Raw genomic sequence first — 14155 nt, forward strand, 5'->3', positions numbered from 1 at the left:
AAATGTAACAAAAAAGTTTTTATAACAAAGGCAGATTTAGAAAAGATTTGCTTGAAAACATTAGATGAGCAAGCTGAGTGTGTCTATAGTGCACAGCCACATACAGAAGCACACAGATGTATTATTGGATTGGAAATAGCCTCACAGTTACATAAGGACAGAATAATCCCCTATCAGACGGTGAGATTAAACAACCTCTTCTCTTGAAAGAGACAGAGAAACATAATAAACAAGCAAATACATAACTCTAACTCTTCTTTAATAAATAGTAAGCCAAAACAACTTCATTCTTAATCTGCAAATACTTATAAGAGAGAAAAGTAATTGGACACCTGGGAATATTAAACAAAACATATATGTGGATCAAATAAAACATTCATGTTAGAAAAATAGAAAACAGTAAGTCAGGTGTGATATGTTGATGCAAGGGTTTTTATTGGGATTTCTACCTTTGTACTTTAAACTCATACACCCTTGTTCAGTATACAAAAGAAAGCAAGTTAAGTGTTGTGGTGATCGCCATATTCAAGTGAAAACTCTGAATTGTTCCAAGGACTCAAACACTCATGTTCTTCACAGTGAGAATGATTTATTCAATGCAGCTGTTTCCCACATCCTAAACCAATTACAGGTGATAGTTCACAAAGTATGACCACAGACATCAGTTTATGCAATGTACTTGTATTTAATTCGATAGACGTTAGTTGAGGAGGAATTTTACTATTAGATAATCTCCAAATTATCTCTTAAAACTATCTAAAAATAGTGCAAAGGAAAGGTTTACAGCTAAAAAAAAGTATATTTTTTTCTTCACAGTTTTACCCTTCCTCCTTTTGCAGCTTTTACAGCTGCAAGTGGAAAATTCTCTATTACAAAATATATGCTTGACAGCGCAAAAAAAAACAAAACAAAAGGGGAAGCTGAGGGTTTTTCATTTTGTCACATTTACAAGAAGCAGGCGTTAGTGCTCAGAGAGAGACAAAAATAGACAAGATGCGACACTTTGTACACGGAAGAGAGAATGAACATATACTGAGAGCTAACGTGACAATGTTCGTAACACAAGACAGCAGGCAATTATATGTACTCATGTTATATGTGCTTATTAATGACTTGTGATATGTTACAAAAGAGGAAGAAGAAAGTGAAACCAAGGAATTAAAAACATATCTAGCTTTAACAGCCCCCTTGTCAGTAAAAACAGCTGGCTTCCTGTTTTGGTACAGCTGAAGATTGCTGGGAAATTGACTCAATGAAGTAACAAATTCATTCAGCACAAATTTACCCATGTACAGTATGAATGATATAGCTGCACATATATCTTATTTAATTCCAGTCTGGGTTGCAATATGTATTTTGTTTGATACATGAGATTTATGTTGTCAGAGGTGTAGCTGAAATCTAGTGTTGGTTTTTCTGGAAAACTAAAGCGAACACCAGAGATTCGAACTTGGAAACTTGCAGCGAAGGGTGAAAGCAAAAATGGCTGTATGCATAACCACAGCAACTAGATCATGGCTGAATCCATTGCCTGTATATTAAAAAATATAATAATATATGAACAAAAACATTTGTGAAAATTCCCCAAAAAAGCCAATTAATATAAAACAGAGAAAAATAAATGAGACCTTCATCCTTGCTCCGAGTCTGCATGGTTTCCTTGAGGTCCCCTGCTCAGCCGAATTTTCTTCTCCTTTAGTGAGCGCTGGGAAAAAGCTAAGACAAAACAATAAAAGTGACATTTTAGAAGATGCTAAATGTATTAACTGAATCAGCTTTAAAAAAAAAAAATTAAAAGATGACCTCTTACCATCAGTATCCTGCCCAAGTCTTTTTCTGCTTGTTTCTAGGTTTTTGTTCTCTTTCTCCTCTTGCTCCATTGTAAAGTAAAGTCGTGACGTATTGTCAAGTATGGTGACCCATACTCGAAATTGGTGCTCTGCGTTTAACCCATCCAAGTGCACACACACAGCAGTGAGTAGTGAACAAATCCACACACACACACACACACACACACACACACACCGTGAACACACACCCGGAGCAGTGGGCAGCCATGCTGCAGCGCCCGGGGAGCAATTGGGGGTTCGGTGCCTTGCTCAAGGGCACCTCAGTCGTGGTATTGAGGGTGGAGAGAGCTTTGGGTCTGCTTCCATGAACAGACAACTTCACCCCCAGCCACAACAAAGTGGAAGTTAGAACTGATCTCATAAAGAGGTTTGAAATTTAATGACATAACATCAATTCAGTGCTAAGATTACCTGTACTCCTGATTTAAGCGTCTCCATAACCACAACTGCAAGGCAAAACAGTCCAATTCACCTTAACACAATCCAAATAAACCTAAACCAAGCAACAAGAGTGAAGCTTTACCTGGTTGCAGGGAAATGGTTAGCGATGGGATTTTCTTCTTCTCTGGGCTGACAGATGTTTCAGCTGCTGGAGATGTTTCACCTTCCTTTACCTCTTCCTGTTCTTTACATGTTTCCTGTGCTTCCTCCTGCTGTGTAATGTGAATCAAACATCACAGGCAATTTTAATTGCATTCTCGTAAATAAAAATATGTACAGAGTTTGTTGCTAAAACATATGAATTCATGAAGTCATTTTAGGTCAGTCGTTTGCCATGTTGTGCTAATTTGTTCCTTTGTTTTATTTAAATTGTGGCCACAACTTAACTATGTTAAATGAAGGAACGAAACAGTACAACGTGGCCTTGATTTAACAAAACCACAGTATCAATTTCTTTCTATATGCCCAAGTCTTCGTAAACAGGAACAATGCAAACACAAAGAAACATTAGTCTGAATGTGCAACAGTTTGTATACAGTATACAGTATAATAATAATAATAATTCATTACATTTATATAGCGCTTTTTCTGCTTTTTCTAAGCACTCAAAGCGCTCTACATTGTGAGGGGTGGTGTCTCCTCGTCCACCACCAGTGTGCAGCATCCACCTGGATGATGCGACGGCAGCCATAGTGCGCCAGAACGCCCACCACACACCAGCTTACTGGTGGAGAGGAGACAGAGTGATGAAGCCAATCAGTGTAAGGGGATGATTAGGAGGCCATGATGGTCAGAGACCAATGGGGAAATTTGGCATAATAGGTTAATTGCAAAGAGATTCATATACAAGAAGTTCATATTGAGAAGGTGGCATTTTAAAAACAATATAATCAGTAATTTAGTGTTTTTGCTGCTCTTCTTGCAAAAATAGTTTTAAACAAAGACAAAGTAGAACCTTTTCCATGTCAAAGAGCAAGGACTGCTATTCGTGCAATATCCTGAATGCTTGATCAAAACGGCATTATCCTGTAATAGCTAATAAAAATAAATTAATTAAAAATTCTGTTCAGGATAACAGGATACACTCATTAAATATTGTCTCAACCAAAGGAAGGTCTTTAATGAGGAGGCATTTCTGCATCATTTGAAGTCTACCTGTGTATTATTGTCTGCTGTCTGCTGGTCACTTTGAGGGCTTGATGGGCATTGAGATGACGATGAAAGTGTATCAGGTGGTGAGGAAGATGAAGATGAGTCGCTCTGTGAGTGTGTCTTCTCTTTCTCTTTGCTTTTTGAACGTCCTGACTCAGACAGGTCTAACGGTGCTTCCTCTTCATCCACTCTCAGATTCTGTCCAAAAATCCTCTCTGGCTGCGTTGCTGAGACCTTCCACTGGGGCGGCGCTGTAACAGCATCTTTCACTCTTTTTTCTCTACTTTCTGCATGCTCTGACAGGTTTCTGCGGGACCAGGGCCGCAGACCACTAGGTGTTGGGCCATGTGTGCGAGACTGGTGGCCACTGCTTGGAGGGACCAGTTTAGGGAAACGCAGTATGTTTGAGCTGGGAGTTGGGGTCTGGCTTGGGTGAACTGCTATCCCACTGCCAACACCAGAGCCACCCGCTGCTACCGTTACCCAGTCAGTAGATTCTGAGAGTGGCCACGGGATAGACAGGCGACCGGTCTTGATCGGAAGTGGCCGGAAGGGGACGGGGGCATGGATTTGTTGCCGGCTGCTACGTTCCTCAGAGGCAACAGTAGAAAAAATAGGATTGTTCTTCAGTAGACTAAGAGGTGATGGAAGAGAAGGAGGCAAAGGGGAATGTCTGTGCTCAACTGAATCCACGCTGGAAGATCTGTGGATGCATAAGGAGAAGAATTAAGACGTGTCACCTTAAAGAAGACATATTATGCCCCTTTTTACAATATGTAATATAAGTCTCAGGTGTCCCCAGAGTGTGTCTGTGATGTTCAAGCTCAAACTACCCCACAGATAATTTCTTATATGATTTCCACTCAAATGCCTATTTTGAGTGGAAGCAGAAACATGCTGTTTTCGTGCATGTCTCTTTAAATACAAATGGCTGCTGCTCCCTGCCCCCTTTTCCAGAATAGGGCTGTGCCTTTACAGCTCGTAACTCAAATACTCTGCTAAAAACATCTGGTTGGTTTTGATTATGTATATCGCACTGAAATCATGCATTTTAAACCATATTATTTTCAACTTTTGACATATGGTTTTCTGAGCGCACACATCCGAAGCACAGAAAGTGGCTGTCTTTACAGTGGAAACGTGCAGATTAAGGGGTGGTAATATTATAATAAGATCCCCTTTCTATGTCACAGGGGAGCGAAATCTGAGCGGGTAATTTTTTCACAAGCTTGCAGAGAAAGGCTTACCAAAAAAATAAAAATATTTACGTTTTCTGAGTTCGTAGATGCACCGGGGACCAGATTATAGCACTTAAACACATACAAAGTCAGATTTGCCTTTAATTCGCTTATAATTTCAATGTATCTTGTTTTGCCTGTTCATCTCACCTTCTTTTAGCACTGCAGTCTGTGCCCCATCTTGAGATGGGCAACATGGGCTTATTCGACTCCTGAAAGAGAGAAACACAAATTTCAGCAAACAATGAAACACAAAAGAATAGAAAAAACAAGATTTACTATAAAACAACCAATTTTAAAAAATCAAAACCAAATTAATGCTTACAAATGAAAACGCCCCGCCCCAGCTTTGCATAAGTTTGTGTTCAGAAACTTTTTCTGTACAGGATAAAGAACATTAACAATCTTTTCATCAGATGTGAAGAAACTAAGATACATTCAGTAGATTCAGTAGTAGTAATCTAAAGTATTATCAGAATAAAACAGCACTCGTTCTCTGAAATGTCTGCAGTAATTTACCCAGGCTGTTAGTTGGGCTGTTTTCCGTCTCACGTTTGACAGTAGCTGCAGGTACAGTGGCGTCCCCTGGTGGAGGCTGGCTGGACTTCAGCCCTGAGGCCAGTAAAGTCACAGCAGCCACTGCTGTGTCAGGTGATACCTTGACCTCTGGGGTGATAGTGTCCTCTGAATGACCATTCTGCCGGCTGAAAGGTGAAGCAAGGAGTTATTATGCATGACTATTATATACAATATATAGTCCTAGTCTGTTAAACAGGCCCAGACCACAAGTGACCAACATCGGGCGAAAGATATTTGACCAAACTTTGGTGCAGACCACAGTATGTTGGCTAGTGCTGCATAGTTACAGGTACAGTAAATCAGATTGTGCCACTATGTGACAAGATCAGAACTTGAGAATGAGAAACAACAGGAAATACTTGCACAAATATGGCAAGGAAGCATGTTGAGCAAATGGGCCACTCACTTTGATGCATCCCTCAAGCCCTTCAGCTCCTCTCTCAGTTTGTCGTTTTCTTTCTTTAGAGCATTCATCTCACTCACTGCAGCAGTAAACAAGATTATCACTAATATCCATTAATTCCTCTGTGACCTCTGTGATTGTTTTTTAAGAAATTAATACTTTTGATCAATTTAATGGATCCTTGCTGAATAAAAGTAAATAAAAAAACTATTTAAAAAAATAGATAACAGTACTTTAAAACAGTACCGTTTTACTGTATTTTTTTATATATTTTTATGTATTTCTTTCTTCTTTTTTTATTCCAAATAATATCACTAGTATAAAACAGCAGCTACACAGCATTTGTGTAAAACCTGATTAATGCTATCTCAAAAGTCTTTTTCTGAAAAAAAAATCTTTTTGTGACTTTTTGCATTAAACAAATCAACATGGTCAATGCCACAACATTTCTTCATTATATAAAGGCTCTATTTATAGCTCACCCAGTAGAGAGATGTGCTGCAGACTCTGGATCTGGGAGTTTTCATACTCCTGTTGTCTTTTTTTAGCCACATCTTGAGTGACTGTACACCTGTCACACAACCCGGCCCGCAACCTGAGGATCGGCAGACACATCCAGTGTGGGCAGTGGTGTGTGAGATTACATTTAAAGGGGTCATATGATGCGATTTCAAGTTTTCCTGAAATTGCAAAGACTAAAGTCTCAAAACCAAAGAGATATTCTTTATCAAAGTTAAGACTCTGCCACACCCCCCTAAAACGGCTCATTCAAACACGCCCCCACATGTCTACGTCACGATGTGGAAATATTTGCATAATGCTGCCCAAATGTGCAAGCAAAGAAAGAAGGCGTGGTTTCAGTAACCTCAGTTAGTGTTGACGCAGCCAAGTCAGGGAGACACTGTGTGTTTCTATGCGAAAGCAAAAGCACTTTATTTGGCCTTCTGAAAGTAGATGCATTTAGGAATCATTAAGATTTCTTACAACAGAACAGCAACGCATTTTATGAATGACAGTTTTGTGAACCTAGGAGAGGAGGTAATTCTGACTTTGCTATGACAATCTGGTACTTCTGAATCAGCAACTGTAAGTATGTTTTGTTATTGACTGTTCAAATGCGGAGTTTTGCGCGTCGTGTGTGTGTGTGTGTGTGTGTGAGTGAGAGAGAGAGAGAGAGAGAGAAAGAGAGAGAGAGAGAGAGAGAGAGAGAGTCACATCACAGTGGAGTCAGCTGTCTTAATCGCGGCTTGTTTGCAAACACATACGAGCATCATCACTGTGTCTGTCACGTGACTCTGTTCGCCTCTCGGGCTTGAACTGATGGTAAAACTAAGGAAAGAATGATAGATGAAGCTCGCGATTATGGAAAGGGGCGTTAAATTTCCAAAGCGTGCTTGTGGTGTTCGGCCAATCACAATGCACTGTGCCAGTTGGCCAATCTGAGCAGACTGCGCTTGTCGGAAGGAGGGGCTTTGTAGAAAACGACGCGTTTGAGAGAGACGGGACATAGAGGACCTACAATAATGTACAGTATTTGAAAAATAATGTGCTTTTTGAACATTAAAGCATGTCAACATATTCCGTTACACCAAATACACAAAATAATGATCTTTAAAAAAGCATCATATGACCCCTTTAAGACTGACTCTCTCTCTCTCACACACATACACACACACACACACCTGTTCTCCAGCTGTTTGATGTTCTCAGTAAGAATCCGCTGCTGTTCTTTCATCTGCTGGTTCCTGTTGTAAAGTTCTTCTATGCGCTTTGCATCACTACAACAGAATGCACATAAAACATTATAGAGGTAGATTTCAAATATGATGTCAATTTTAGCTGGAAAAATATGGTATTCACACTCACATATTCTTTTTAATTGTCAGCTCCAGTACTTTCTCTTGCCACCCTGTAAAGAGAGAGAAAAACACATAGTGAATCTAGACAACTGGAGTGTGACGCACTAGATGGCGAATGATTTATTACAAACATGCAGCTTTTTACTTCACAAGTTTGATTGACTGGAGTCGTGTGGATTACTGTGATGTTTTTATCACCTGTTTGGACTCTCATTCTGACGGCACCCATTCACTACAGAGGATTCATTGGTGAGCAAGTGATGTAATGCTACATTTCTCCAAATCTGTTCTAATGAAGAAACAAACTCATCTTGGAATGCCTAACGTGGAGTAAATATTCAGCTAAATATAATTTTTAGATAAAACTATTCCTTCAAATATCATGTTCAGGCTTATTTTTGCTGACATTGTTGGGTGCTTTATGAAGCGTTAATGTGAGTCACGGTGTAATGCCATTGTGTTGAATTCACCCCACCTTTATTCATTAAACTATTGCCTTTTGTGCTCAGAAAGAAAGACATAAAATAAAAAAAGGAAGTCAAAAAGGCTTGGAATGACATGGTGGTGAATAAACAATGTCAGATTTATACTCAAAATGTTGCTAATTTAAGAGTTTTTGAGCTCATAGCATTGTTTTATTGTTTTGCTGATTTTATTTATGCAGTTGTTGTTGTTGAGGCCCATTCATTCCCATTAGCAAGATTTCACAGGCAAAAAAGGTCCAATGTCCATAGTCAACAGTGTAGCGATTTATGGAGCAAAACTCAGACGGAAGTCACTTTCAAACCAAGCAGCTTTATGTTTGTCAATGCAGCAAATTCATGTGACCGACTTAACCAAGAGAAAAATCTGCATGGGGAATTTTTTTTTGCCTTCGAGCGAAACTGTTGATCATGCAGATTCCTAATTGAAATGACTGGAAACAGTAAATGTGACCAATAGTAATCTATTGGTTTGGTTATGTAAATATGTTTTTACTGTTCATAGTCATTGGTCTGTGAAGTTGCCTATTGGTGAAAACATATTGGTCATACCCTCAAACTCATGTTCATGCACTTCCCGCAGTTTCTGCAGGAGTTCAGGAAAGCTTTCCACAGCCATGCTGGTGTTCCTGCACACCTGCCTCTTCACTTGTCTTCCTACGAATAAGGATAGGAAGGAAAAATGAAGAAAAACATGAAAAAATAAAGATCTGTTAAATCAATGCATGATTAGGGTACAACTGCTGCCAGTTCATGTTTTGCTGTTGCCCTGGCTTAACCACTGATTATATATATAGATCAGTGGGCGTAACCTGCTAAAATATGAGCTGAAATTTCTACACTCATATATACCAAGGCTATTAAAACCTGGTCTTGCCAAACTGGTTCTGCAAGATGTGCACCGCAGGCCTAACTTTATTTGTGTATGCATGTATGACTGTGTGTAGAAGAGAGAGTGAGAGAGTAAGAAATACGGAGAGTCGGAATTAGCACAACATGTGTGATTGTGCTAGCATCTAAAACCAAACCGGATCAGGAAGTTTATTTATAACCCTTGCTATGCGCAGACAACTTATAAATGGGTTTCAATTCGACACATATCCGACACTAACATCTAAATATGACAACGTTCAGCTTATCTTCCCTGACCTGTGCTATCTACAAATGTCTACTCCTTTGCCTCATAAATGACTGCCTCAAAAATCTTTGAAACTAAATTCCTGAAAATCTCCATGGTTGATGTAAAGGCCTAGTCACAATGACAAATGTTTAAATGACCGAAATGCACTGAAATGTGAATATATATTTCATATATACAGGTACATCTCAAAAAATGAGAATATCGTGAAAAAGGGCAATATTTTGTGTCACTCATTTCAGAAAGTGAAACTCATATATTATATAGATTCATTACACATAGATTGAAATATTTCAAGCCTTTATTTCTTGATTGTGATGATTATGGCTTACAGATCATGAAAACCCAAAATTTTCAGAAAATTAATCTCAGAAAATTTGAATATTACATAAGATCAATGAAAAAAGGATATTTTAAACAGAAATGTCAGGCTTCTGAAAAGTATGTTCATTTCTATGCACTCAATACTTGGATGGGCCTCCTTTTGCTTTAATTACTGTATCAATGTGGCGTGGCGTGGAGGCAATCAGCCTGTGGCACTGCTGAGGTGGTATGGAAGCCCAGGTTGCTTTGATAGCGGCCTTCAGGTCATCTGCTTTGTTGGGTCTGGTGTCTCTCATATTCTTTTTAAAGTAAAGTAAAGTCGTGACGTATTGTCAAGTATGGTGACCCATACTCGAAATTGGTGCTCTGCGTTTAACCCATCCAAGTGCACACACACAGCAGTGAGTAGTGAACAAATGCACACACGCACGCACACACACACACACACCGTGAACACACACACCGTGAACACACACCCGGAGCAGTGGGCAGCCATGCTGCAGCGCCCGGGGAGCAGTTGGGGGTTCGGTGCCTTGCTCAAGGGCACCTCAGTCGTGGTATTGAGGGTGGAGAGGAGAGGACATTCACTCCCACGTGGTATTGAGGGACACGCTGGACATTCACTCCCACCACCTACAATCCCTGCCGGCCGGGGACTCGAACCCACAACCTTTCGATTACGAGTCCGACTCTCTAACCATTAGGCCACGACTTCCCTCTTGTCAATACCCCATAGATTCTCTATGGGGTTCAGGTCAGGCGAGTTTGCTGGCCAATCAAGCACAGTAACACCATGATCATTGAACCAGCTTTTGGTACCTTTGGCAGTGTGGGCAGGTGCCAAGTCCTACTGGAAAATGAAATCAGCATCTGCATAAAGCTTGTCAGCATGAAGTGCTCTAAAAATTTCCTGGTAGACGGATGCGTTGACTGTGGACTTCAGAAAACACAGTGGACCAACACCAGCAGATGACATGGCAGCCCAAATTATCACTGACTGTGGAAACTTCACACTGGACTTAAAGCAACATGGATTCTGTGCCTCGTCACTCTTCCTCCAGACTCTGGGACCTTGATTTCGAAATGAAAAGCAAAATTTACTTTTATCTGAAAAGAGGACTTTGGACCACTGAGCAACAGTCCAGTTCTTCTTCTCCACAGCCCAGGTAAGACGCTTCTGACGTTGTCTCTGGTTCAGAAGTGGCTTGGTAGCCCTTTTCCTGAAGACGTCTGAGCGTGGTGACTCTTGATGCACTGACTCCAGCTTCAGTCCACTCCTTGTGAAGCTCTCCCAAGTGTTTGAATCAGCTTTGCTTGACAGTATTCTCAAGCTTGCGGTCATCCCTGTTGCTTGTGCACCTTTTCCTACCTAAATTCTTCCTTCCAGTCAACTTTGCATTTAATATGCTTTGATACAGCACTCTGTGAACAGCCACCCCTTTCAGTAATGACCCTCTGTGACTTACCCTCTTTGTGGAGGGCGTCAATGTTCGTCTTCTGGATCATTGCCAAGTCAGCAGTCTTCCCCATTATTGTGGTTTCAAAGAACAAGAGATACCCAGAATTTATACTGTAGGGATGGTCATTAATTGAAACTGAAATGTAAATATTCTAATATTTTGAGATACTGGATTTTTACTTTCATGAGCTGTCAGCTCTAATCATCAAAATTAAAACAAAAAACGTTTGAAATGTTTTACTTTAATTTTAATGAATCTAAAATATATGAAAGTTTCACTTTTTGAAATAAGTTATAAGACAAAATGAACTTCACGATATTCTAATTTTTTCAGATGTACCTGTATATTATCGTTCAAAAGTTTAGGGTCAGTATGACTTTATTTTTTTCAAGAAATTTATACTTTTATTCAGCAAAGACTCATTAAATTGATCAAAAGTGACAGCAAATTAGTTTATCAGAGTGATTTATAAAGAAAAATGTGACACTGAAGACTGATGAAGTTATGATGCTGAAAATTCAGCTTTGCATCACAGAAATAAATTACATTTTAAAATAGATTCAAATAGAAAACAGTTATTTTAAACTGTAATAATATATTACAATATTACTGTTTTTACAGTATTTCTGAACAAAAAATTGTAGCCTTGGTGAGCATAAGAGACTTAAAAAAACCATTCAAAAAACCTCACGACCACAAACTTTTGTACAGTAGAGAGCATTCGACTTCTCTTAAAACTGATGAGACACAAACACACTTTCTAGTAAAACATAACTGTGCATAGACTCATTATATTTTTTAACCCCATCTGCATGACTTCTGCCTGCAAAGATACAGCAAGTCGCTGAGGACTCTTGGGAGGGTGTGGTTACACCCATCCCCCCCCAATACAATCTTTTTTGCATTTTGATCTGAGTGATTTTCGCCTGCTCTTTCACTCTCTCTGCATGTCGGGATACGTTAGATAACAGTTTTGAACGTTACAGCAGCGGGAGCAAGAGGGAACCTGTTTCTCAGAACTGCAAACTTCACTTTTCACACACATCTATACACACACACACACACACACACACACACACAAACTAATGTTTTAAACCCACTCCTTTGAGCTGACTTTTTTGAGCAAAAATGATTTCTAACAATATAGATTTACCATACAAACAGGTGTGATCATATCTGATCTGTGACTCTCAGTGCCCTTGACATTTGGGGTCAGAGGTCATTCACGGTGTCACTAAATAAGTGGGAGATTATATATAATGCATACTGTAATTTATCTAAACCATACTAAATCAGTCAGTTAAGTCAACAAGATGGACAGGTGGAGTCTTTGAACAGGCCTGGGGCATAATATCACTATTAAAATACATGAGAAAGTATGTTTCTGAGATGGATTGGTGGATCAGGTCTGACATTACGCAATCTCTGCCTATGATATTGCTAGGTTTTGTTTTTTTGGCAGTTGATGTTTGTGTTTTACATGTTTCAGTTTAATACTTGTTACATTACCAAGGGCAGGACCATCAAAATATGAGAGAAATGAGAGACAGAGATGTGGGCGTATGAGCGAGAGAGAGAGAGAGAGAGAGAGAGAGAGAGAGAGAGGAAGCTGCAAACTAATGTTAAACTTTGTGAGCCTGTAATGAGTTTATGATACAATATCAATGGACTCAATCTTATTAGTATTCAATTATTACTTTTAAATAGGTTTTTTTTAATGATTCTCATAAATAAATAAAAATACTTGTGATTATTAAATAATTATTCTCAATATTTCAATTAATATAAAGAGAAAAACTTAGTAAACAATAATTTTAATATTAAAAATAGACATGTGAACGGAAAATGAAATACAATAGTAAGACTAGATGAATTCATATCACTGATCAAAAATGAACAACACGTCACCCCACCCAACTGAAATAGCTTAAATAATGAGTGATTGTGTTTTTGTAAATATGATGTGTTGTGTTATTGATGACTGATCACATCATGCAATAGCTCAATGAACAAACACCAAAACACATGACATCTGGTCAATACAGTGTTCAGGAGAACCGAGCAGTCCACTCACCCCGTGCCACCTTGTGGACCTGCCAATCACGCGATGCTATTGGCCTCCTCGTCACGCTGGTGTCATCCGGTGCCCCCCGGAGAGCCACATCAGATTGAAAACTAATGGGAATGAGAATGAAATAGAGAGGAAAGGTAAAAAAGAGTTACATACGCCCTGTGCTCCTCTCCTCCTCCTCCTGCTCTCCAAGCAGCCCCTCCTTCTTCTCCCCACTGACGAGGAGAACAGGTTTGAGCAGTTCCTTACCGTGGCACACAAACACCAGTTTTCCCCTGGATAAACCGGTCCTGCTGAAATCCCACTAAACCTGCCCGGCCACAAAGAAAAAAAAAATCCTCAGAAGGATATAGTGAACTTTTAGACACACAAAGCTGCTTTATTCTGCTTTGATTTGCTCTTTTAATCTCAAGGAACTAAAGATGCATTTATTCAACTTTGTTGCAGTGACATGGGAAAGTTTTTATTAGCATTTATTTACTACATACATAGCCTGGTGAGGGAAATTTGTCTTTTTAAACCCTCATATTTCAAGATAATAAGCATCATACTGAATGAACTGTATCAAGTCATATGTCATGCAAAAACCAAACCATCAAACTGACAGTCCTGAAGCAGCATTGGAGGTTCCTCTGATCACCACACTCGCAGAACACCAGAGAACCTCCTAACAAGATGTCCTACTCCTGTCCTACTGTGCACCCATTGGAAAATGATCCATGGTTTTACTATAGTAAAAACAATGATATTTGGTCTAAAAGCAAAACAACCACACGTTACAACAGTAATCTTGGTTAATATATGGTATTTGTAGCAAAACCATATTAACCAGATATTTGTAATGGTTTTACTGCAGTAACCTTCATTTAATTAAGGTATTTGTACTAAAAACAAGGTAAAACTGAAAACCTTGGCTAATTTGTGGAATGTGAACCATACTGTCAAAAACCTGTTTTACTACAGTAAAACCATTGCTGCGTTTTGTAAAGGTACTCAAGGTTCCCTTCCAGGAACTCGAGCTGCGTCGAACGCTACGGGGAACGCCCTCAGCGTGACCGCGCTCTGAACCAGAGTGTAAAATGTCCAATGAAAGGGCGAGACGTCATAGGCGGTGACGTCACTGACCGGAAAGCATATAAGCACGTGCGGTGGAGCCGG

General features: G+C 39.5%; 1 protein-coding gene across 1 annotated transcript; it reads right to left on the minus strand.

Moving 5' to 3' along the window:
• Positions 1-418: 418 nt before the first annotated feature.
• Positions 419-13106, minus strand: LOC306860501 (uncharacterized protein). Its single transcript, XM_079402235.1, has 15 exons — positions 13001-13106; positions 8557-8661; positions 7530-7572; positions 7346-7441; positions 6146-6258; positions 5667-5742; positions 5201-5385; positions 5007-5059; positions 4832-4893; positions 3447-4146; positions 2374-2503; positions 2262-2296; positions 2151-2166; positions 1811-1870; positions 419-1716 (listed from the first exon to the last, which is right to left on the minus strand). The coding sequence occupies exons 2-15, from the start codon at positions 8621-8623 to the stop codon at positions 1631-1633; spliced, it is 1722 nt and encodes a 573-aa protein (XP_079258361.1). The 5' UTR covers positions 8624-8661; positions 13001-13106; the 3' UTR covers positions 419-1630.
• Positions 13107-14155: the final 1049 nt, after the last annotated feature.

Source organism: Barbus barbus, assembly GCF_936440315.1.
Source record: "Barbus barbus genome assembly, chromosome: 41".
Classification (NCBI taxonomy): Eukaryota; Metazoa; Chordata; class Actinopteri; order Cypriniformes; family Cyprinidae; genus Barbus; species Barbus barbus.